The sequence below is a fragment of the Apis laboriosa genome, unplaced genomic scaffold (assembly GCF_014066325.1).
Source record: "Apis laboriosa isolate Shangri-la unplaced genomic scaffold, ASM1406632v1 scaffold25_cov139, whole genome shotgun sequence".
NCBI lineage: Eukaryota > Metazoa > Arthropoda > Insecta > Hymenoptera > Apidae > Apis > Apis laboriosa.
In genome coordinates this window covers 1,680,048-1,704,468 of record NW_025222552.1, presented here as the reverse complement: position 1 = coordinate 1,704,468, position 24,421 = coordinate 1,680,048, and the positions used below count along the sequence as shown (strand labels likewise).

The window sequence follows — 24,421 nt, the reverse complement described above, 5'->3', positions numbered from 1 at the left end:
ATAACGAAATATAAATAACTAAAATCGACTTAATTAAAGCTAATTTAGTTCCATTAATTCTTAACTTTATAATCAAAGTTATACTTTATCTCCGTTTCCAATTAAGAAACAACTTAATTGACGAATTAATTTCATTCTCTAGATATAGTTTCTAAGTATTGGAATTGGATTTTCAAATATATTGAATATGTAAAGAAAAATCAAGTAAAATTTTGAAAAGAGATTTTAATTATAATAAATTATTCTAAAAATTATAAAAATTATTAAATAATCAATGCTATTTGAGATTATGTCATTTTGAATTAAAATATTACGTAATTTTGATAAAATAATTTAAATAAAATGATAGAAAAATTATTTTACTATTTTATAAATAAAAAATTAATTTTTTCTTAATATTAAGTTAACTTATAATAATTTTTAGACTTTAAAAATTTTTAATAAAGTATTACTTGTGTATATCATACTATAAATTAAAATTGAACATTTTGAATTGTAACATTATTCTTATTGAATAAAAAATAATATAATTTCATTCATTGCATAATCTAAGTTAATTTTCAGCAATTAATTTTCAATTTTAATTTTAGCAAATATCTAAAAATTGATAATTTTTTATATATTCATAACATTCTTTTAACAAGTCAATGATATCTAATAAAAATCATTAAGTAAATGTAATTGATGCAATGTAAATATATATTGAAATATTTAAAAAATAAGAAATAGATACACGCACACACAAAAGCCGATAATTAAAATATTTATAAATTATTATAAATCGCATCTTTCATATTATTATAATTAAAACATTTATTATTATCTTAAAATAAAAAAATAAAAACGACAAAAAATATAAAAAAAAATCTTTTAATTGTATAAAAGAAAAACATATAAATTGAAAAATACAGTGAAAACGACATAGTATATATTATTAAAGTTATTTTAGAAATCCAAAAAATTTAATATAATAATAATGGAAATTAAAGAATTCGAATTTCATATTTTTATCAAAATTTTTTCAAAATTATATAGTATTAATTCAAAATTATTTCTATCTTTCTAACTAACATTATTATAGATATATTATAATAGATAAATAATAAAAATTATTATATTATTTAAAAGTAATATAAATTATTTGAATATTATCTTCATTAATAAAAACTATTAATAAATAGATTTCAAATAATAAAAATTTTATCTATAGAAATATATATATAACATAATTATTTATTGTATATGTATATAGAAAGAAATTATTAAAAATATATTTAAGTAAAAATATATTTACAGAATTAATTATTTTTACTTTGTGAACATAATTCTGATTTTACAGAATAAAATTTAATTTCAAAATACTTCATAAAATATAATTTTTTTAAATATTTTTTTACACGATTTTATAAATATAAAAAAAATATACAATTTTTATGAAAAAATTTAAAATCTTTAGAAATGATTTTGATATTCTACTGTACTATATATATATTTAAAAAACATCTTTGAAAAATCAATTTCAAACGGTAAAACAAAAATTAATACAAAACTGTTGATCGAAACTTATTTATTAAGTTATTTAAACTTGCATTGGATGAAATAAAATAAACAAAATGCAATGGCGACATAACAAAGGTAGAGCTTTGTCTCGCTTTATCTAAATAAACTTTAATTGTTTAAATAAACTTTGATCCATATTTTTGTAATCAATTTTTATTTTGACTATCAATCTTCCAAATATTAATACCATTAACTCTGTATTTTATTATTAATTAATAATTTTCATTTTTTCAATTTTAATTTCCATTGACCAATTTAATGTTTTAATAATCATCGCTTTCACTAACTGTGCAATTCTAATCCGGACAGTGGACATATTACATAATTATTGTATAAGGTAAAACACTGACCTGGTTATGATACTCTATTCCCATGCTCAAAGTATTGATCAAAATCGCCAATAAGATACCCTGTTGAAAATATTTGTGCTCGACCAGCTTCTTGATTAATCGTCTTATGCATCTTATAGCACAAATACAACTGTTTCCACAACTTCTTAGGAATCTTTTCGCACGGGAACTTTTCGTCCATTTGTCACTTTCGTCTGGCCATTGATCAATGCCCTGAAGTTCACAGCAACAGGAGCAATTATCAATGTCCGAAGCTAACCATTGCGTATGATCCTCTAAGGTAATATGTCGATCCGTTATTCCTAAAATAAATTTCCTTTTATACATATATATATATATATATATATATTATATGTAACTGCATTTATAATATTTCTATTTATCTGATTTCTGTCTTCTTCAGATTTATATTAATCTATCATTCATAATAATTTTGTTTTTCTGGTTTATATTTTATATTAAGTAAAAAGTAATATGAATTTGAGCAATGTTGATTTCGATACAATAAATTTTAATTAGATACAAAATAATAAAAAAATATATTTAATTTATTAATTTTTTTAGATGTTCTGAAAATATATTAAATATTTTCAATATTGTAAAAATGAATTATATATAATATTATAAAGCTTTAAAAAATAAAATTATTTTTACATATAAATTAATTATTTTTTAATCACTTGTATATATTATAATTTTGAAAACATTTTATATAATTAAGTCTGTATAATCATTCACAATTGAAAATTATATATTATATATAATATATAAAAAATTCTATGGATTCTGTAAATAGATCTGATATTTTTTTTATAATATATTTTTCTTTTGATATCATAAAAGGAACAATAAATCTTTCTTGTTCAACTAATAATAAACGAAAATATGATGCAAATTTGTATAAATATAAATATATAATAAAAAAGAAATAAAGAATAAAATATCAATAAAAATTGCAATATTTTACGAAAAAATATCAATAAAAAAATTCAACATTTATAGAGATAATTAATAATTTCAAGGAATTATAATACAAGATATTAAGAGAAATGAAAAATAATTAATTTAAATCGAAAACATTATTTTCTATTGTCTTGTAGAACGTATAATGAGTATTAATTTAATTCATCTATAACAAACAATATGGGTGAATTGTTTGTGATATTGATTATCATAATTATTATTGTTATAATTCTAATTATAATGTTACAATAACATTATAATTAAAATAATAAAAGGAAAATATATTATATCAAACAAAACAAAATATTTAAAAATATAAACATCAATTCATATCAAATAAATTATCGTATTTATATAATATACGCATAAACCTTATGAAAAACAAAATTAATTTATATGTATTAATTTAAGTTATTTTATATGTTAATAAATTTATATGTTAATAATATAATTTTTTATAGTAATTCAGTATTGAATCTTAAATTTCTTTAATTAATATATTTTCAAATTATTTAATCTATTTATATTTAATCTATTACAAATATGTATACATAAATAAAAATAAAATTATGTTCGAAAAAATTAAAATAATAAATTCAATTTACTGAGAATAATTTATTTCTATTATTAAATACGAGCCATTAAGAAATCTAATTCTTTCATTTTTTTAAGTTCTTAAATTAAAATACAGAAGAAAAATGGAACATGAAATATATATATATATAAATATATATAAATATCAATTACTTCTAATAAATCTTATAATACAATTTATATAAAAAAGGAGTAAAATACGAAGAACAATAAAGCAATAAATACCTTCATTATTCAATAAAATTGAAATTATGAAAATATAAAAGTTTGGCGAAATAATAAAAGTTGGACGAAATTTATTATATAAAAAGAAAAATAGATATTATATAACTGTATAATACTTTTAAGTACTACATTACTTCTTGTATACTTTTATATATAATTTTCATCTTGTTTTCATTTTTAATTTTCAATATTATTGTTTTATATATTTTTTGCATTTTTTGAGTTGAAATATGAAATTAAGTTGTCTTAATAGTCAAAATATAAATATATTAACATTGTTATTTTAATTTTTTCAGTTAATCTTTTATTTTAATTGTTAAATTTTTTTAAGAATATTTATATATTAATTTCCAATTTAAATCCAATTTATGCATATTTTATGCATATTTTATGCATTATATGCATATATAATTTCTATATATTTATGTATTAATTTCAAATATAAATTTTTACGATTATATAAATCAAAATATATAAAATATTTCATATATAAATATTTTTTTTAAGTCATGCTTTATGAAAATCTAATGTAAATCATTTTTTTCAATAACGGAATAATTATCGAAAACAATTTACCAATATTAACAATATTAAAAATAATAATATTAATAATAATATATTTATTATAATATTAATAACAAAATTTACAAATAACATCTGAGAATACAATATATAATATAAATATTGTATAAAATATATTTAATATATATTAATATTTGGAAGCATATTTATAAATATATTTCTGATAAAATTTCATTTCACTCATAATTTCATTCAATTAAAAATATCTTCACTTGTGCCATTTTCCTTCCAAGTCTCTTAAATTAAAACTAGTAAAAAATATAAACTATACTCGTTCTTTTAAGTTTTTTAAAGAAAAAGAATTAAAAAAAAAAATAAAAAAGAAAAAGAACTTACCTTTAGTAAGCGAATTAAGAAAAGAATCTAATGCCAATTGTCCGGTCGGTAATGCAGCGCTTAAAGCACCGCTTAATGCAAGTAATTCTTGACAAGTCATAGCTTCATTTCCACCCAATTCAGCTTGCATCTATGGTGATACATATACATGACAAATTACGCGTCAGTGGAAGCGATCAGTAGGACCTGACATCTTTGTAGAACCGCAGTAGAAAATACCTGTATATGGTCTGGTAGTGGACTTGACCAAATATTCCCGTCACCGGTCTGCGTCATTTTTTCGCTCGAACACACATTCCTTTCGCCGGGCGAAACTGCCGTGCCAGCCTGCAATGCGTTACCGACACTGTTGCTGCCATGCAGCAACACTACATCGCTGAACATCACGCTGCTTCTTCTGCGATAATGTGTGCAAGGCGGACTTAACAGCGCGTTGTTCGTCTGAGGGCGGAGTATTTTCAATTATTTTAAGAGAGAATTAAATTTAACGAAGAATAATTTCGATAAATTTTTAATATCTTATAATTATAATTTACGAAAATTTATATTTTTTTAAAATATTTAAAATTCATATAATAATAAGGAATTTAATTCAAGACATTAAATAACGAATCAAGAGATAATAAGTTTTGATAAATTTTTAACTTAACTCCTCCTTATTACCATTTCAAATTTCGTATCGATTGTCCATCCAGACTTTTCAAAATTTTATTCTTATCTTTTATTTTTATTTAAAGTAAAATCCATATATGCACAATATATACCTGAATGCTTGCTTCGGTCGCATTCGAAAGAATATTATCGCTTCCATTGCAAGAAACGGATGAAGTTCGATGAAGCCCCATACGATTGCACACATTCGAAGAGACATCTGCCTCGGATACTTCGGGACTGGCACGAGGCGCAATTGCCAAATTCCCATTGCTACCGCCATTATTTCCAATCGTGGTTGCAAGGATTGCAGTCTGTGTCGGAGGACTGTTCGCTGGGAAATCAGTAAGCGATTCCCCACCACTGCCAATGCCTTGCTGCTGTTGTTGCTGCTGTTCCGCATATTCCAAAGCCGCCAACAGTTTGGGACATCTACCGTGATGGAGTCTTCTATCTGGTTGGAATAATAATGAAAGATAACGATATTGAAATGGGTCGTATGAAATTCAACAATATCAATTATGTTCAATTGAAAATCAGGAATCAAATATATCGTATTTCACGGAGAAAAACAGTTCTTTGGAAATATTAATTGTGGAAATCGATAAATAATCGAAATATTTACGAATATTTTATTAAGTTATTTCATAGATCTTCACAATCTTTACTGATAGAGATTATCTTTTAAATATTAAATAATAAATTTTATAAATTATTCAATGCTTGTTATCGATCGATTTCAATGAAATTTTTATGTAAATTTTTCATTTGAATTTCAGTATATAAATGACATTAATTTACAAAATTTGTTTAAATTTGTTTTTTGTTATAAACTCAGAACATAGAAGAACATAGTGGAGAGTAAAGTTTCAACAATAAATTGTTATATAAAATATATATTTTATATAACAACTTATTAAAATTATATATTATTAAAATTATTTCGGAATTAAAATTTTATCATAAAAATACTTAATGAAAAAGAAATATAGATTTGTGTTTATGATTCTTATTCATAATTTTATTATCAATAAAATATATATAATAATTATTATATAATAATACTTATTCATTTAATAAAATTCTACATTAATCATTAATTACCAATGAACGTACTATCTTATAATCGCACATTCATGCAAACTGAGTTACATTTAATAATCTATAATTAAATACACTAATATTAGTAATGAATAACAAAATAAAATAATTACTATCAATATATAATTATAATGTATAATATAATGTAAAATATAATGTATAGTTACTATTGCTACATTATTATATCATCATTAGTAAAAAATGGTAAATATATGAAAATTAATTNATATATATTATAATAATATTATATATATATTAATATTATATATATTATAATATATATATAATATATTATATATATTATTAAATTATATATACATATTATATGATATATATATATATATATATAAAGATATTAAAAAGATATTCATTTTTTAATTATCGAATTAATTTTCATATATTTACCATTTTTTACTAACGATGATATAATAATGTAGCAATAGTAACTATACATTATATTTATAATTATATATTGATAATAATTATTTTATTTTGTTATTCATTACTAATATTAGTGTATTTAATTATAGATTATTAAATGTAACTCATATTTGCATAAATGTGCGATTATAAGATAGTATGTTCATTGGTAATTAATAATTAATGTAGAATTTTATTAAATGAAAAGAATTATTAATATTTTATTGATAATAAAATTATGAATAAGAATCATAAACACAAATCTATATTTCTCTTTCATTAAGTTTTTATGATAAAATATTAATTCCGAAATAATTTTAATAATATATAATTTTAATAAGTTGTTTTATATATATATATATATATATATATATATATATAACTTGATAATTGGTTCTTGTCCATTTCAATGTATTCTTACATAATTTTCTATTATCTTTTAAATATTGTAACGATGTAAATTAATATTTATGTAAATTAATTTATACAAATTCTTATTTTCTTATTTCTAATCGATCATATTTATTCTTTATTTTATTACTTAATATTATTTTTATTTTTTATTTCTTTTTTCTAAAAATAAATGTTGAATAATGTATAAAATAAAATTTTCTCTTACATATTAGTTCTTATATGTCTACATTTATTTTTCTTTTCCTTTTTCATCAAACAATTCATATAATTTCTAATAAAGTCTAAAAATCAAAAGAATATAAAAAATTATAATTCTAAATTTGTATTTAAAAACTTAGCTTATAAATAAATAATAAATACAAAATCTGAAATAATATAAAATAATATTTTAAATATATAATATTTAAATATATAATATTTTAATTAAAAAATATAAAATAAAAACAAAAAAGTTTAATAAAAATGAATAAATAATTAATACATAAATTAATTATATTTTTAAGATATCTAATTTTTGAATTAACATATAATCTAAAATCTATAATTTCTTCACATTTAACAAAATAAATATTGTTCCTTGATCTTACAGTCAATCACATTATTTTAAGCATGTTCTATCATCAGAAATCTCCTATTATTCCTAAAATAATAGCGTCAGTTTAAGTAATATTCTAAAGTGATCGTGAAAAAAAATGGCAGAGATTTTAAGAATCCTTGAACGTGTGTGTTCATCTCTATAAAAATGCTCTGAAGTTTGAAATGAATCGCAGACAGTTTGAATGTTTCTTATAAGCATTTTTATTTGGAAATCGTTCCTTGATATTCCAATTTATCGAGACATCGATTATTTCATGTAGAAATAAAAGTATTAATTTACAAATTAAAAAATTATAAAAATGGAATCGATGATTGATTTTATGATTTAAAATGATTCGCAAAAACATTTGAATATTGTAAATGAAATTCTAATATATTAAAATTAAATTAAATTCTAAATAATTATTTTAAGATAGGAATATTAGATAAGATTATATTATATTATGAATTTTAACAAAATTGATTCTTTTTAACTAAATTGAAAAAAAAGATAATATAAACAAAAATATCAAAACTAAAAGTTTTGATTTTGGAAAAATAATAATACAATTGCTCTTTTTATTGTTGAATAATTTAATCTTAAATTTATTATATTTTCAGATTTTATATTTAATATATTGTAATAAGTTTTTTATATCATATTATTTAGTTATGGCTGATCGAAATAGAACAACTAACCTAATCCTGAAACTAATAAAGTAATTAATTCTTTGGAGTAAGTTATTATTAAAGAAATAAGTTTTTGATAAAATATTTTATTTTCTAATAAAATAAAACACAATTTTATTATTAATATTTATCTTTTAAGCTTTAAATTAACAAAAACATATTATTTTTAAAAAAAATCAAAACAAGTACAATTATTATGAATATCTATGAATATTATAAATATATAAACAATAATCTATTGATTATTTTACATTTTATTACAAATAATTTAATAATTTTTTAATAATTTAGTAAAAATAATTTATAAGATGATATAATCTAATAATAATCTAATAATTACTCATCATTAATAAAATAAAATAAAAAATATAAAGATATAAAAATGTAAATATAAAAATGTAAAAAATAAAATGAAATGAGAAGACAAAATTTAAAATTCGTGGATTGTTAAAATGACAGAAAAGATTTGTGCATTTGCAATGGAGGCAAATTCTTACGATAACATCATATTCTCGTCATGATAGCAAGTAGCTTCTATCGACACATAATTTGTAAAAATATTCTGTTTATTATGTTGATTTATTATATTTTTTATTGCAATATGTTTTTAAACGTCACCTGATTCAAAAGTATAATAAATTTTAAAAAATTAATATTATTGGCATATCGATAACAAATGACATCAATTGTTTTTATTTTAAAAATATAACAATCTTACCTTATCCCCGGAATTTTTAGCTCCAATCTTCCCTAATCTATTTTTATTGTTTCTTTTTGTTCTAACAAATATAACTGTAACATATAATAGAATTAAAATTTTAAATATATAGAATGTTTAAATTTTAGTGATCTATTACTGTTTTAAAGAATATTTTTAAATAAAATTGTATTCAAAAATATTGAAACAAAATTCATATAAAAATTTGAAGATGATTTCATTATTTCAAAGAGAATTTTTATTGAAAAATATATATATTTCATTATGTTTTACATATACAAAAACTTTTATTAAAATTGAATTTTAGTAAATTTCAGTATAAGATACTATTCTTTTAATCAATCTTAGAAATTTAATTAGAATACTTTCATCAACAATTACAAAATAGTTTTCATTTTAATGAAAAAAATACAATCTTTTAGAAAAATGTCTAAAATATTTATCTTGATATTATTATATATTATAAATAAATAATAACTTTAAATAATAATACTACTGTCACTAAAGAAATTTCAAAAACTTTCTCTTTCTAAAATCTCTCAATTTTTCTTATTATTAGAAACGAATGTGCCTATCAATGTGATAGTAAAACTTACTAAGAAAAAAAAAAGAAATTTAAATTGGTGAAAAAAATCATACATTTATAGATCGTTAATTATGCTATCATTATAATATATAAGCATAATAATTATAATCGTTTAATTTAATAAGAATATTTATAGTAAATTATATTATTTAATTCAAAATATTTTTTTATTGTAATGATTATTTTCAAATTGTTTTTTTAATCATTTTCCCTTTAATTAATTAATTTTATTTAATAATTAATTAATTAATTGCTTTATTTATTATACAGTTTATTTTTCTTCTAAGTTTTTTATTCATAATATTTATAAAAATCGAAAATGAGAAAGTAAAAATTGAAATTTTTTATTTTTATAATATGCATTAGAGTATCAATAACATTTTAAAATTTAAAATTAAAGAATTAATTCGAATCGTTTAAAAAATTTTTGATTTCAATTAATTTTAAATATAGATTATTGTTGAATAAATAAAATCTTTGATATCCTTGAAATCAAATATATATAGTAATTAATAAATAAAAATGTATAATTTTCCTCATTCTCTCTTTCTCTCTCTCTCTCTCTCTCTCTCTCTCTCTCTCTCTCTCTCTCTCTCTCTATCTATCTATCTATCTATCTATTTATCTATCTCTCTTCTTTTCTTTTCTTCATAACTTAAAATTTAAATGAAAATTTAATTTAAATTTAAGCATTCCAAAATGTAAAAAATTCATTTTAGCAAAATTTAATTATATTTATTGAAATTATTTATTGAATTATTTCTTAATTAATTAATGAATTAATATAAATGATTATGAATTAATATAAATGAGAACAATTTGAAGGAAAAAAAAAGAAACGATACAAACTTTAACGAAATATAATAAATACAATTTAATAACATAATTATATTTAAAATAAATGTGTATAATCATTTAAAAATTAATTATATTTACTTTTCTTTCAAAGAATCAAAGAATCAATTCTTTCAAAGATCTGCTATATTTATTTTTAAAATGGAGTACAAATAGAAACAATTGGTAGAAAAATGTTGCTATTGAAATGAACTGAATTAAATAAAACATATGGATGAAAATCGAACGCTGTAGAATCCCACTTAGATTGATACGATACACTTACCTCCGGGTAATCTATTCGGATCAAAGCCGGGTGCACCTCCTCGAAATGGGTGTCCATGTTGTTGCTTGAGTAAATTCTGCTCACGTTTCTGTTGTCTTTTGTATAAATATACTCGGTACCTCTTCATTAATCTCCTCTTCCCCCTTCGCCACAGGTGTGCGATATATCTGAGAACATGCAGAATGTAGCAGCATGAATGGAACAGGCAAAAGACAATTTCAAGTAGATGACTCTTCGTTCTTGAAGTGAAGAGGACCAATGAAGCAGCGTTTAAATTCATTTATTATGTACTTTGGTGTAGTGCTTGATGTAGTACTTCGAGCAAAAAGTATCGAAAATAATTATTAAAACAGTTTCGTTGAAATGAAATAATATTTCATATTTATATATTTGAAGATTTATTTCGACTTTGAGAAAAAAATTGTTAAATAATTAATTGAAATAATTTGTTTAGAAATAATTATTTAGATATATTAAAGATAATTATTTAATATAGCATTTTATGTATAAATTTATATTAATTATTGTTAATATTATTTTTAGCGATTATTATTTAACAAAAAAATAAATAAAAAAGTAATATGAAAACAAAAACATATTTATTCAAAAAATACAAATGTCTTCATGAAAATTCAATATTAACTACTTAATAGAATTTCATAAAAATAATACTTCATTGTATATATATAATATATATAATAATATATATAATGAAAAAAATATTATTTTTTACATTATTTTAAGTATATATTTAAAAATATATAAAAAAATATATAAATATTATATATATTTATATATATAAATATAAAAATAATATATAAAAAATATATATATATCCCTATCTTTTTCTGTAAAAAATTATTAGAATATTCTATATATGCAAAAATAATTATAATAAATAAATAAAAAATGCTAATATAAAGTACTTTATTAAAAAATTGCAATATAACAAATTAGACAATGCAGATGCAACAATGGTTAATATCTTGAAAAATATGATTTTCTCCAAGATCATAAAATATTGAATTTTTATTTGTAAAGAATTTTAAATAAGAAAGTTTTTTTTATATTTCAAATAATATTTTAATTAATATAGAAATAAATTATTATTTCAATCATTCGTTCTAAATCTAATACAATTAAAAAAAATATATTTATATAAATATTCTGTATTAAATATTTTATATTCTTATTTTGATTTCTCTTATATGTATATTCAAAAATAATGCTTATCGTCTAATAATAAATTTTTAAAGAAATCTTCGTTTCTTCGTTTTAGAAAAATTTAACGATTTTTTAAATTTTTTTATGCAATAAAATGTAATAGAATAAAAATAAAAAATGAAATATAATAATGGATTAATTAATTTATATTCCTAAAATCTTTCATTCTTAAAGTAGATTATTTAATTTTATTTAATTAATTTGTACATGCTTTAAAAATTTTTAATCATTTCTTCTGAATAAATGAAATAAAATCGTTGTATGTAATATTTTTATTTTTATACTTGAATTTTTATTTGAAAGAAAATTAAAATAGTAAGAATTAAGACAATACAACAATTAATGAACTATTTCAAATGAGAACCTTTTATTCTTTAAGTGGAAGACCAATGAAACAGCATTTAATATTATTTAATATATTCTTTAATGGCATTGTCAGAGATTTTCATCAATCATTTCTTTCATAAGAATTTAATGGAATGGAATGTAATAGTTCTCTTCAATATAAAATAGAAAAATAACATAATATAAAAAAAGGAATAGTGAAAGAATGAAATTATTTAAACTAGAACAATTAAAAAATCAATAGAATATTATTTATTTTTATAAATAGAATATATATTTTTGATAGGATTAAAAAATTTTTAAATATTTAAAAAAAAATTTATAGAGTTGCTTTTTATAGAACATTTTTATATAAAACAATTTTATAGAACATAAAAAAATAATATATTAATTGCATTATTTTTATTTAAAAGAATAATGAAATAAAAATATAATAAAAACATAAAAAAAAGAGAGAGAAAGAAAGAGAAAGAAACAGTAATATTATTACATTATTTTTATTATATTATATTATTATTATTAATATTATATAAATTATTATATATATATTAATATTATATTATAATATTTATATAATAACTCTTTTATAATAACTAACAATGAAATTAATATCAAGTTTAATATCAATTATGGTAATAATTTATAATATAAATGATGACTTTCTTCTGAAAAATGTAATGTTAATAAGTTGAAAACTAATACTATGTTCTACTTTAATGTGAAATTATACATGCAAAGAATGAGCAACATAGACATGACTTAAAAACTATTAGAAAAAGCGAGACAAATTTCAGTTGATATTTTAAAATTTTTTATTGCTTTTTCTGTGTACGTCTATGTTACAGCAACCAGGGAAATAAAAATATCATGTATATTCTTTTTATTTTTTCAAATACAGCAATATATTTTCTATATCTTTGAATAGTTTCTCCAAACCAATTTTTTTTATATATTATATTTATTTAAAAATAACAAAGAATAACTAAGAAGAATTAAGAAAATTAAGAAAAAGAAGAATTTAGAATAAAAATAACGATTCTTAATATTCTTAGTATTTATATATAAATAAATAATTAATAATAAGACTTTCTTGTAAGAGAAGAAAGAAAATATTTCATTTCAAATTTAAATATCATTTTTTTCATATGTAACAAACAATATTTTTTTTTTATACTTTATACAAAATAAAAAGTGATCTTTTTAAATAAAAGGAATTTTATTTTTACATTAATTGTAAAAAGAATATAAAAATTGTTACTAATATAGTTATAAATATTAACATTAATAAACATTACATTGGGATTTAAGCGAAAAAAACATATATTTAAAAATCTTCTATTTCATGTTAGAGTATATTAATTATATTCTTTGAATTCGGTATATAATAATAAAGTAAAAATTTTATCTTTTTAATAATCGTATAGAAAAATTTTCAATATTATATAATAAATAAAATTAGTTTTACTTTTTTACTTTTATAATAATTGTACAAATATGAATATAAGAATTAAAAATGAAAGAATATATAAATATAAGGAGATAACAAAATAATTTAATATTAAAAAAAAATAAATTTTTATCTAATAAGAATTTTTAATAAATATATTTTTATTTATTTATTTTATTTTAATATGTTTTATTAATTATTAATTGTACCAATTTTAAATTAAATCTTTTAGAATATTTGTCTCCAATATCAATAAATAATTATTCAAATTTAATAATATTTTCAGAACAATATATATTGTATTGTAATTATAATTCATAAAATTTTAATTCATAAAATTTGCAAAATATTCGCATTTATATCATATATATATAAGGATAATAATATATCAATTATTTTCAATTTATTTTCAATATTATTATTTTCAATTTAATAAATATTATATATAATTTTAAATATTTTAATAAAATAAAATATATTATTATTCATAATAAATAAATTTAAATATGCCATAATATAAAAATTGATACATATTGATCAATATGTTGAAAAATATCTATTTTCCACATTCATGTTCAAATATTTTTGAAAAGTTAGAATTAGTTTTTCAATTTGTATTCAGATGTAATCTTTTTCAAATCTTTTTATTGAAAATTTTTTTAGTTTTTATTTTTATTTATATTTTGAAAAATTATACTTAGAAACAATTAAAAAATAAAAGCAATATAATAAAATAATAATTAGTAACACAATAAGATTAATAGAAGAAAAAGATTAAGTGAGATATAAATTTAAAAAATATAAAGAAAAAATTTTTTAATTTTTTTATTTTATATTTAGATTAATAAATCTCTATATCTTTTGTGTAATGTACATTTTAAATACTGTTATATTATCAGAAAATTAATATTAATACTGTTATATTTATCAGAATAAAATATTTGCCATACAAGGTTTTTTTATAATTGAAACTATAATATTGATAAAAATCAAAAATAAAAAAAAAATGAATTTGTTTTGTATTCTATACATTGCTTGGAAAATATAAAACTAAACGAAGAAAATCAATATCTTGTTAAAACTTCACGATTTACGAGAAAGCAACCAACTTTAGTTGTCTCTTTAATTATTATTTTCTCGTTTCATATTTGGTTAACAGTATGTCTATATTTTACTAAAATAAACTAAAGTTTTAAATGAAAACGTTAAAACATCTGATAAAAATATATGTACATATGAGGTTAATATTTAAAAATAAAATTCAATATTTTTTTATCAGATTAATCGAATATACGTATTAATATACGTATTAATATCCTCAAATATTGGTAATTATTTTTCATTAAATCCAATAGCAATATATAAAATTACTCAAAATTCAATTAAAAGAAAATTAAAAACAAAACTATATTATATTGATAAAATATTAATTTAAATAAGAATTCATCAATTAGTAAGCATAAAATAAAAATTCAAATTTTAATAATTATTAAATTTTCATGTTTGAAATTATTTATTTATGAATAAATACTTTATGTGTCGATTTCATTTTTTTATTTATCATAATAATCTTTAAATTGATTTTTTTTAATCGTAAGTTAAATATTTTATATATTTTCTGTATTCTTTCTAATTATTATTTTTTTTCTAAATATTATAAAATACTTTAAAAAGATAACATTAGATAACATTCAATTAAACTTTGATTATTTTTTTTAAATAAATTTATATAATTATTGATTAAATATTTAATAATTCGAAAAAAAAACAAAATTACTTTTAATTTGTTATGTTTCTATTTTAATTATATCTTTTAATACATAAAATGATTGTATATACTTTTTCTTCATCCCAATTAATCAATTGGTCCATTTTAATCCAAAGTAAATTATTTTTATTAAATAATATAATTAATTACAAATTTTTAATAAAAATTTTAAATAAAATTTTAAATAAAAATAATTTTTTTGTCTAAAATAATAACAAATTATTTTCAAAATGAAATGATATTTTTATGTTAATATATTATATATTGTAAAATACAAAATTTTCACCAATGATTCAAGGAAATTTAATAGAAGATCAGCAAGAAATGTATTTTAATATTTTCAGATAATATTCAGATAATAAATAAAAATAAAAATAAGAAAAAATAAAAATAATGAATGAAATGAAGGAAATTTAAAGCATGAAAGATTTAGATATAATAAAAATAGAATATTAATATTAAAAAAATTTTACTATTTCATATTATAATATATAATTATAGCAAAATATATTATATTATATTATATTACTTATATTGTTATATAAATATTAATAAACTGTAATATTAAAATTTTTGAAATCAATTTTGAGAATTAATAAAATATTAATTAATTAAATATTAAATTTAGAATTCATATTATTATTATTGTTGTTGTTGTTGTAGTTGTTGTTGTTGTTGTAGTTGTTGTTGTTGTTGTTGTTGTTGTTGTTGTTGTTGTTGTTATTGTCGTTGTCGTTGTCGTTGTCGTTGTCGTTGTCGTTGTCGTTGTCGTTGTCGTTGTCGTTGTCGTTGTCATTGTCGTTGTCATTGTCATTGTCATTGTCATTGTCATTGTCATTGTCATTGTCATTGTCATTGTCATTGTCATTGTCATTGTCATTGTTATTGTTATTGTTATTGTTATTGTTATTGTTATTGTTATTGTTATTGTTATTGTTAATGATGTTGTTATTGTTCTTATTGATGATGATGATGATGATGATGATGTTGTTGTTTGTTGTTGTTGTTGTTGTTGTTGTTGTTGTTGTTGTTGTTGTTGTTGTTGTTGTTGTTGTTGTTGTTGTCCCTATCCACATTGTATTGAATCGTATCTAAAAATCTTTATTCTAAATTTTCTTTTTTTTAAATTGTAGTAAATAAAAAGAAATTTAATATATTTTCGAGAAAAGTCCCTTAAGTACTCACTTAACAATTTCTGCGTAACATGTAGTTGGCTCTGAAGTATTTGTCGACGATGCAAGGGTTGATGTAGAATGAAAACGAGCACGTTCCAGTCGCATTCTCTCCATTTCCCTCTTTTTCGTTTCTGAGAATTGCGTTGCTATTACGACTAAGCAGAGATTAATCATGAAGAAGGAACCAATCTGTAACCGAAATTTTTTTCAATTTCAACGATTTCTTTTTCTCTTTATAAAAAAAAAAATGTATTTCTTCTCGTAATAATATTGATAATATCTAAATTCATTGAAAAATTTATTTTCAAACGATAATTAATATAATCATTACTTCTCGTATTTATTTTTATTATTTATTTATCCTTGTTTATTCATGAAATCCTTTTATTAAATCTTCACTTTGGTCTTTTTTCTTTTTTTGTTTAATTATAATTTAATAAAATAAAATTTAAAACAAATGAAATAGTCAACGTACCACAATTAAAAGGACAAAATATATCCAATCCCAAAAAGAATGAGCATCCTGCACGTAATACATTATATCCGTCCATCCCTCAAGACTGATTACCTATAATAACATTATTAATTTTATCACTTCTTTTCCAAATATTTAATAAAAAAAAAGCTAAAATAAATAAGATTGATGTAGATAAGTTATTGAAATAAGTAGTTGAAATAATTTATTTTTCTATATTTATTAAAATAATTACATATTTGAAAAATATAAGAATATCTATTCAATTGTATTAATATACCGGATCATTTTATACCGGAGATCATTGTAAAGATACAAAAGTAATAAATAAAAGAAATTTATATAAATACGAATAAATACGAAATCTTATTTTCGAATTTTAATTTATTTTATAACAATACATGTTATACACATCTTGTGTATAAATAAATAGATATTGAATATAGTTAAATTTAATTTGCTTTTTAAAACATTTCATTTTACAAAGAAATATTCCTTGAGATGAAAGGAATTTCTAATAAAGATCATCAGCGCTTTTTTGAATAATAGAATTTAAAATTATTATTAATAAAATTTTATAAATCACATTCAATCAAGTTACATGATAATTTGACAATTAAAAAAATGAAATTTTACAAATAAATTTCATCAATTATCAACTTCAACTTCTGCTATTATTTTATTTGAAATAAAATTATGAAAAGAAAATTTTTAATTTATTATTTATTATGTATGAATTCAATAATATTATATTAATTATATTATCGTATAAAAAGTATTGTATTGTAAATGAAAAAATAATTAGAATACAGGGTGTATTCAATGAAACAAGATATGTTTATCATGATTATGCTTATTGTGTAAATCTATATAATATGTAAATTCTTTAAATAAGTTAATAAGACAATTCATATGAGACACATACATTTGTACTTGAATATAATCATTTTCTATAATTTCTCTAAAGATAAATAAATAACTTTTGAAAATAAGTTATAACTCGAAAATAAGGTCATTTCGAGCAAGTATTTATTTGAACTTTCTTTATTATACCTATATCTATGCTCTGAATCAACATATGCTGCATTTTCTCATACAAGATTTTCTATATTTACTATACATATTTATTAATGTAAATGAAAATATAATATATATATGAACAGCATGTATCAATATTCTTACATATACAATGTATCAAAAAAATAAATGACTTAATTTTAAAAATTCCACTATAAAGATGAAAAAGTGTCATATAAACATAAATTCTATTTTTAAGACTATTGTTTTATAAAATATAAAAACTTTTTCCTCACATTAGAGAAGTTATTAGTTGTCAAGTGTAGAATTTTAAACAGTGTTTTTATTTCTATATATTCTAATTCAAATATTTTTATTTACAAGAACATTTTAACTTATAATAATATATATGAAAATATTCATAATAAACTAAGATATTTTGAACATTTATTACATATATTTTGACAATCTCTTTAAGTAAAAAATTTTTATATCTATGTTTATATGACTTTTTTTTTTATATGAATAAAAAAATATATCAAAGTTTGGTCTTATTTTCTTGATATTTTGTACATTCAAGCATATTTATATATCATATAATGTGTATATCTATTATATACTAATAATCTAATATATTTATAATCTAATATATTTATATAAAACATATATGTACATATATATGTTTTATATGTACATCATTATATGTGTAGATATTATTTGTTTAGTTATAGATCGATTTAAAAATTTAAGGAATGATTTTTTAAGTTGAAATAATACCAAAATCAAAAATAAAAAAATTATTCGAATTATTAACGATTAAAAATCAATGAAATTAATTATTTTAAAACGAATAAATTCAAAACAGTTCAAGCAACGGAAAATAAACTGAACCTCAAATTATAATCTTCTTTTTCATGAAAAATATGAAATACTGTTTACCATGTATTGTTAAAGTTAAAGATTATTATATCTCTTATTGAATTACTCCAAATTTTTTTATATAGGGATATTTTCGTCGATATTTTATTATTAATAATTAAAACGTTTTTTTATAACGAATCACTCCTTATATTTTAAATATCTGTAACCGAATATTTTATATATGTGTATTATATAGAATATCTCAAAAATGTAATATCCGTTAACTGGAAATTTCTAAGATAATTGCAAGCAACATTTTCCTTTGCAAAAATGAGTTGTTAACAAAAAATATTAGTCAATATTAGGAATTGCGTAGCCTAATCGAGCCGCATTGGTTACATATCGAAAACCGAATACAAACAAATCTAAACAACATATTTCGAAAAAAATATATTGAATATTATATTTATTTATTTATTGTTCGTAATATAATTCATTAATATTCATATAATTTTTTATTATAAATATTATATTTTATAGATAAAAAAATATTTATTCAATTTTATTCAACATGACCAATATTTTTTATTAATAATTCATTAAGAATGTTATAACGAAAGTTTTTGCAAAAAAAAATATTGCTTGAAATTATTTCAAGAATCAATTTACAAAAGTTCCACATTTTTGAGATATCCTATATATTATATGTAATTATATACATATATAATTAAATATACTGTAAATATACTGTATAATAATATATTAATGTGCTATACGCGCGCGCGTGCGCGCATGTGTATGTGTGTGTGTGTGTACGTATATATACAAAAGAATTATAATACAACTGCAAAAGAAAATTTAAAAAAAAAAATCATATCAAACTGATAAGTAAATGAGAAATAAAATATTCAATCACATAAAACAGAAAGGGATTCTTACATATCAGTTACTTTTAAATTGCATTAATTACAAAGAATTTTTGTTAATAAAATATTAATAAAATATTAGTAATGTAATATATAACTAAAATATTAATAAATAAATTTATTTTGCAGTTGCGTGTTGTTGTCTTTTGAAATTGATATAACTACATATTAATTTCTGTAAAATTTTTTCAGAATTAGATATGTATTTAAAAATTTGACTACAGTAAAGTTTCAATTTCTGAATATAAGAGAAGTAGGACACTCACAAGAAATATTGCGACCCAGGCAAGACCGATATTATCGAATGATATCGTTCCTTGGAAAGGATTGTTACCCTGACCCTTGCATTCCGTATAGTAGTGATTCCAATTAACGCAGGTGTCGTTGGTGATAAACGTTGTATTATTGTTTGGCAACGCGGTATTATTGCAAACCACGTTTCCTAAAAGCGAGAACATTGAAAATTGAATAGCTTTTAAAATGTCATCTGTATTACTGTAATAATTATGAACTTATTTCATACACATTCAATTTTCGAATTATTATTGTTAATATATTTATTAATTATATTTTAATATTAAAATATTTATATTATGACTATTAAATATTTATAATTAATTAGATCTAAGATTTCGGTTTTTATTATTATTTTTATTATTCATTAGTATATACTATTCATACTATTCATAGTATTTTATGCGTTTAAAAAAATTTGATATTATGATAAATTTGATAAAAAAAGGAACGCTTTATTGAAAAATAAGGATATATCTAAATTTTTTTTATATAATTACTTTATATTATTTTTTTTATTAATGTCATTCGATATTTTTCGACAAGATAGAATTATAATTTATTATATTACAATTATATATATAATTATTATTCTTTATATATAATTCTTGATTTGGAATAATCAATATTTGCATTCAATTATTATTAATACATTTATTATAAATTGGATCTTCATAATCTATATTATAAAATAATAATCAATTTTCATTATCTAAAAAGAAAGAAAAATAAAATTTATTTCTTTATTATAATAAATAATAATAATTATTTTTTAAATTTCAAGATCTTTAATTCATATTTCATATTAAAAATAATGTATAAAATATTCTAAAATTCTGATCCAGGATTTGAATGTATTAAGATTGATTTATATTAATGAGAACAATAATAAGATTAATTTTTTCGGTTATCATCCTGTAAATTATATAATTATATAATTATATAATTATTTGACTTTTTATATATACTTTGTTAGAATTATGAAATAAAAAGTCTCATTAGAACTTGATATAATTGTAATAATTAATATATTTCATTTTATTTATAAACAATATAATTTTAGCAAAATTTGCAAATATTATTATATAAGTACCATATAAAAGATAAAAAGATTATGAATAATTGTTAAAAAATTTTTGAAATGAAAATAATAATTAAGTTAAAAGTTAGAATAAATTAATAATTCAAGAAATGATTGTTAATTTTATCTTTAAAAAAATATAATTACCATGAAGAAATTATGCAAATAAAATTATAAAGTATTACTATTTTATTTTATTTGAATTTCTTAAATTTTCAAGAAATTATATATACTTCTATTTGCATGATAGATTGATTTTAGAATAATCATAAATGAAAACCATATAAAAAGCAATATAATGTATATGGAAAAAAAAATTGTACATGAAAAATCAATACTAATAAGTTTTCAAATGAAAAATATAAAAATCATTAATAAATCATAAATAGAATAAAATTCTATTTAACTTCAATGGAATATTTTTAATTTTAAATATTTATTTAAGATATATGGATATGTTTTTAAAAAAAAATAATGTAATAATAAAATACAAATTCGAAAAAGCTAAAATATTGTTAATAGTTACATTTTATTCGTCATCATTTTTTGAATTCTTTCATACGAAATTGAAATTCAATCACATCCATCACTTGAAACACTGGCTTCTTTGTTTGTTTCTTTGTTTGTAGAGAAAAAGATAGTAATATAAAATACTACTGAAAATAAATGAAATGAAATGAAGGTTTCAATAAAATCAATATTACAATGATATCTCTGATTTTACAATATATTTGTAATAGAAAAAAGAAATGAAATTAGATACGAATGGATTTTAAATGAATTTTCTTAATTTTTTGTAATTAATTTTTTTTATTCCTATAGACAATTCTTATAATAGTTTTAAGATAGATAATATATTTACTATCAAACATATTTACTTATTGTAATAAAATATTTTATGAAATTTTTTGATGATTTATATATATATACGAAAAAATTTATAATATTAACTTACTATTAAAATGAAATTATATACATTCAATTACAATTATAACAAATACAAATTACATTATATACATTCTATATGAGAATAAAATAAAATCCGGAATTCTAATTCTTCATATTAGTTAAATAAATATATTTCTTTTTTTTTTTATTTCTTAAATACATACTTAGATATAAATATCTTGTAAACATATGTAGACATATTGATGTAAATATATGATATAAAAATATTCTTAGATATACTTGGATGTATATTATATGCAAGAATGATTGTTATATTTGATTTTTACTAAATAATTACTAAATAATTACTAAATAAATACTAAATAAATAATTACTAAATAATTAAATTATATACAATAATAAAAATATAAATACATATTATATAATAATAATTATATATATTATATATAATAATATAATATTAATTTTTCTAAATGTCATAGTCAATATGTCTATGTAAATAAAAATTTTTAAAAATCACAAAAAGCGAATTATAATTGCATATTACCACTTTTTTCTCTACAGTAAAAATGAAACATCGAATGATTCCCCAAAATTCATTCCTTAAGCGTTTCTTTAAAGTTGTTTCTTAATGTTTCTTTAAAATCAAGACACAGATTGGCATACAAATATTGATTAAAACTTATAAATTACAATCAATTTAAGTTTGTGTTAAAAGATGAAATGAGATAGATCCATTTAATTTATCTAAACTTATTAATCATACAAAATAAAATAAGAATATAATATATTAATGTACATATATACGTGTATTACAATTCGTGTATTTTATTACCGTATTTAAAAAATTTTCTTCAACAAATATTCATAAATATTGCTTTTATTTTTAAACTATATTATTTTGTAATGCAGTATAAAAAATCATATTAGATAAGAATATATTTTTATTATAATTTAAAAGAATTTAACTAATTAAAAAACAGAACATATTACTTTGCAGCACTTGGAACATATTTTCCCATGATAAGATAATTAACGACTAAGGATTAAATACTTTAAAAGCAGATAGTAAGGAATTAACTGTTATATGTATATGCATGATCATCTATATTCGCATAATTTATATTGACAATGATAATTTGCTATTTATTATTATATTAAGGCTAAAATAATAAAATAAATTTGTCACATATGATCCTAAGCTGATGACAAGAAACTATAAAAATAAATTTATCATTTATTTAATTGAAAGAATTTTTAAGAAATATTCATTAGAAACAACTTTTATGTAATTATTATTGAATTATACTTTACATATAAGAAATTATATTTTCTATAGTACATATTGTATATATTTAGATTTTATGTAATAATTAAATATTTTGTTAATTCACCAATAATTGAAAATTACAAAAGTCATTTAAATTATATTTTCGTAATTTTTATTAAGAAATTTTGAATTAATTTTAAATTTCAAATGTAATTAATTTAATATTTAAATAGCTAATATTTGATCATTAAAAAATAATTAATTATTTACTCATTTCTTTTATTTTCATTCATCTTATTATTTTTAACGATTCAATAGTTATATAATATATAATATATGGTATAATAACATGTAATTTTAAGAGAAAACTTACTTATTTTTAAGTAGTTCGGATAATAATTAATCCAAGAACCAATCATTGTCAATTAATCAATCGTTCAAAAATTATAAATAATTTGATTAAATTGATCATAGTTAAAAATTTTATTAAATTTATATTTTTATAGATAGTAAACTTTATATATTTATATATACTTTATATATTGACGTATTTATAAAAAACATTTCGTTTTAATTAGAAAAAAAAAATAGAAAATCAATAAAAATAGACTTATCAAGATTTTCTTTTTATTCTCTTTAAATTATAAAAAACAACAAATAGATTGTCGACATTTCTAAAAATTGCCAAAAGATCCCTCGTTTATTTTTTATCTCGCAATATATCTTTTTTTCAAAGTTTTGTC

At 18.4% G+C, this 24,421-nt stretch overlaps 1 protein-coding gene across 8 annotated transcripts in view; it reads right to left on the bottom strand.

Moving 5' to 3' along the window:
• Positions 1-24,421, bottom strand: part of LOC122713646 (voltage-dependent T-type calcium channel subunit alpha-1G) — a 193,084-nt gene that overhangs the window by 67,398 nt on the left and 101,265 nt on the right. For all 8 annotated transcript variants that reach the window (XM_043934289.1, XM_043934288.1, XM_043934290.1 and 5 more), the window contains 8 exons: positions 20,391-20,566; positions 17,321-17,413; positions 16,856-17,034; positions 10,887-11,053; positions 5,375-5,715; positions 4,830-5,051; positions 4,611-4,740; positions 1,911-2,212 (listed from right to left, as the gene is read on the bottom strand). In XM_043934289.1, the coding sequence (XP_043790224.1) occupies positions 1,911-2,212; positions 4,611-4,740; positions 4,830-5,051; positions 5,375-5,715; positions 10,887-11,053; positions 16,856-17,034; positions 17,321-17,413; positions 20,391-20,566 (1,610 nt within the window). The remainder of the gene's footprint in view (positions 1-1,910; positions 2,213-4,610; positions 4,741-4,829; positions 5,052-5,374; positions 5,716-10,886; positions 11,054-16,855; positions 17,035-17,320; positions 17,414-20,390; positions 20,567-24,421) is intronic.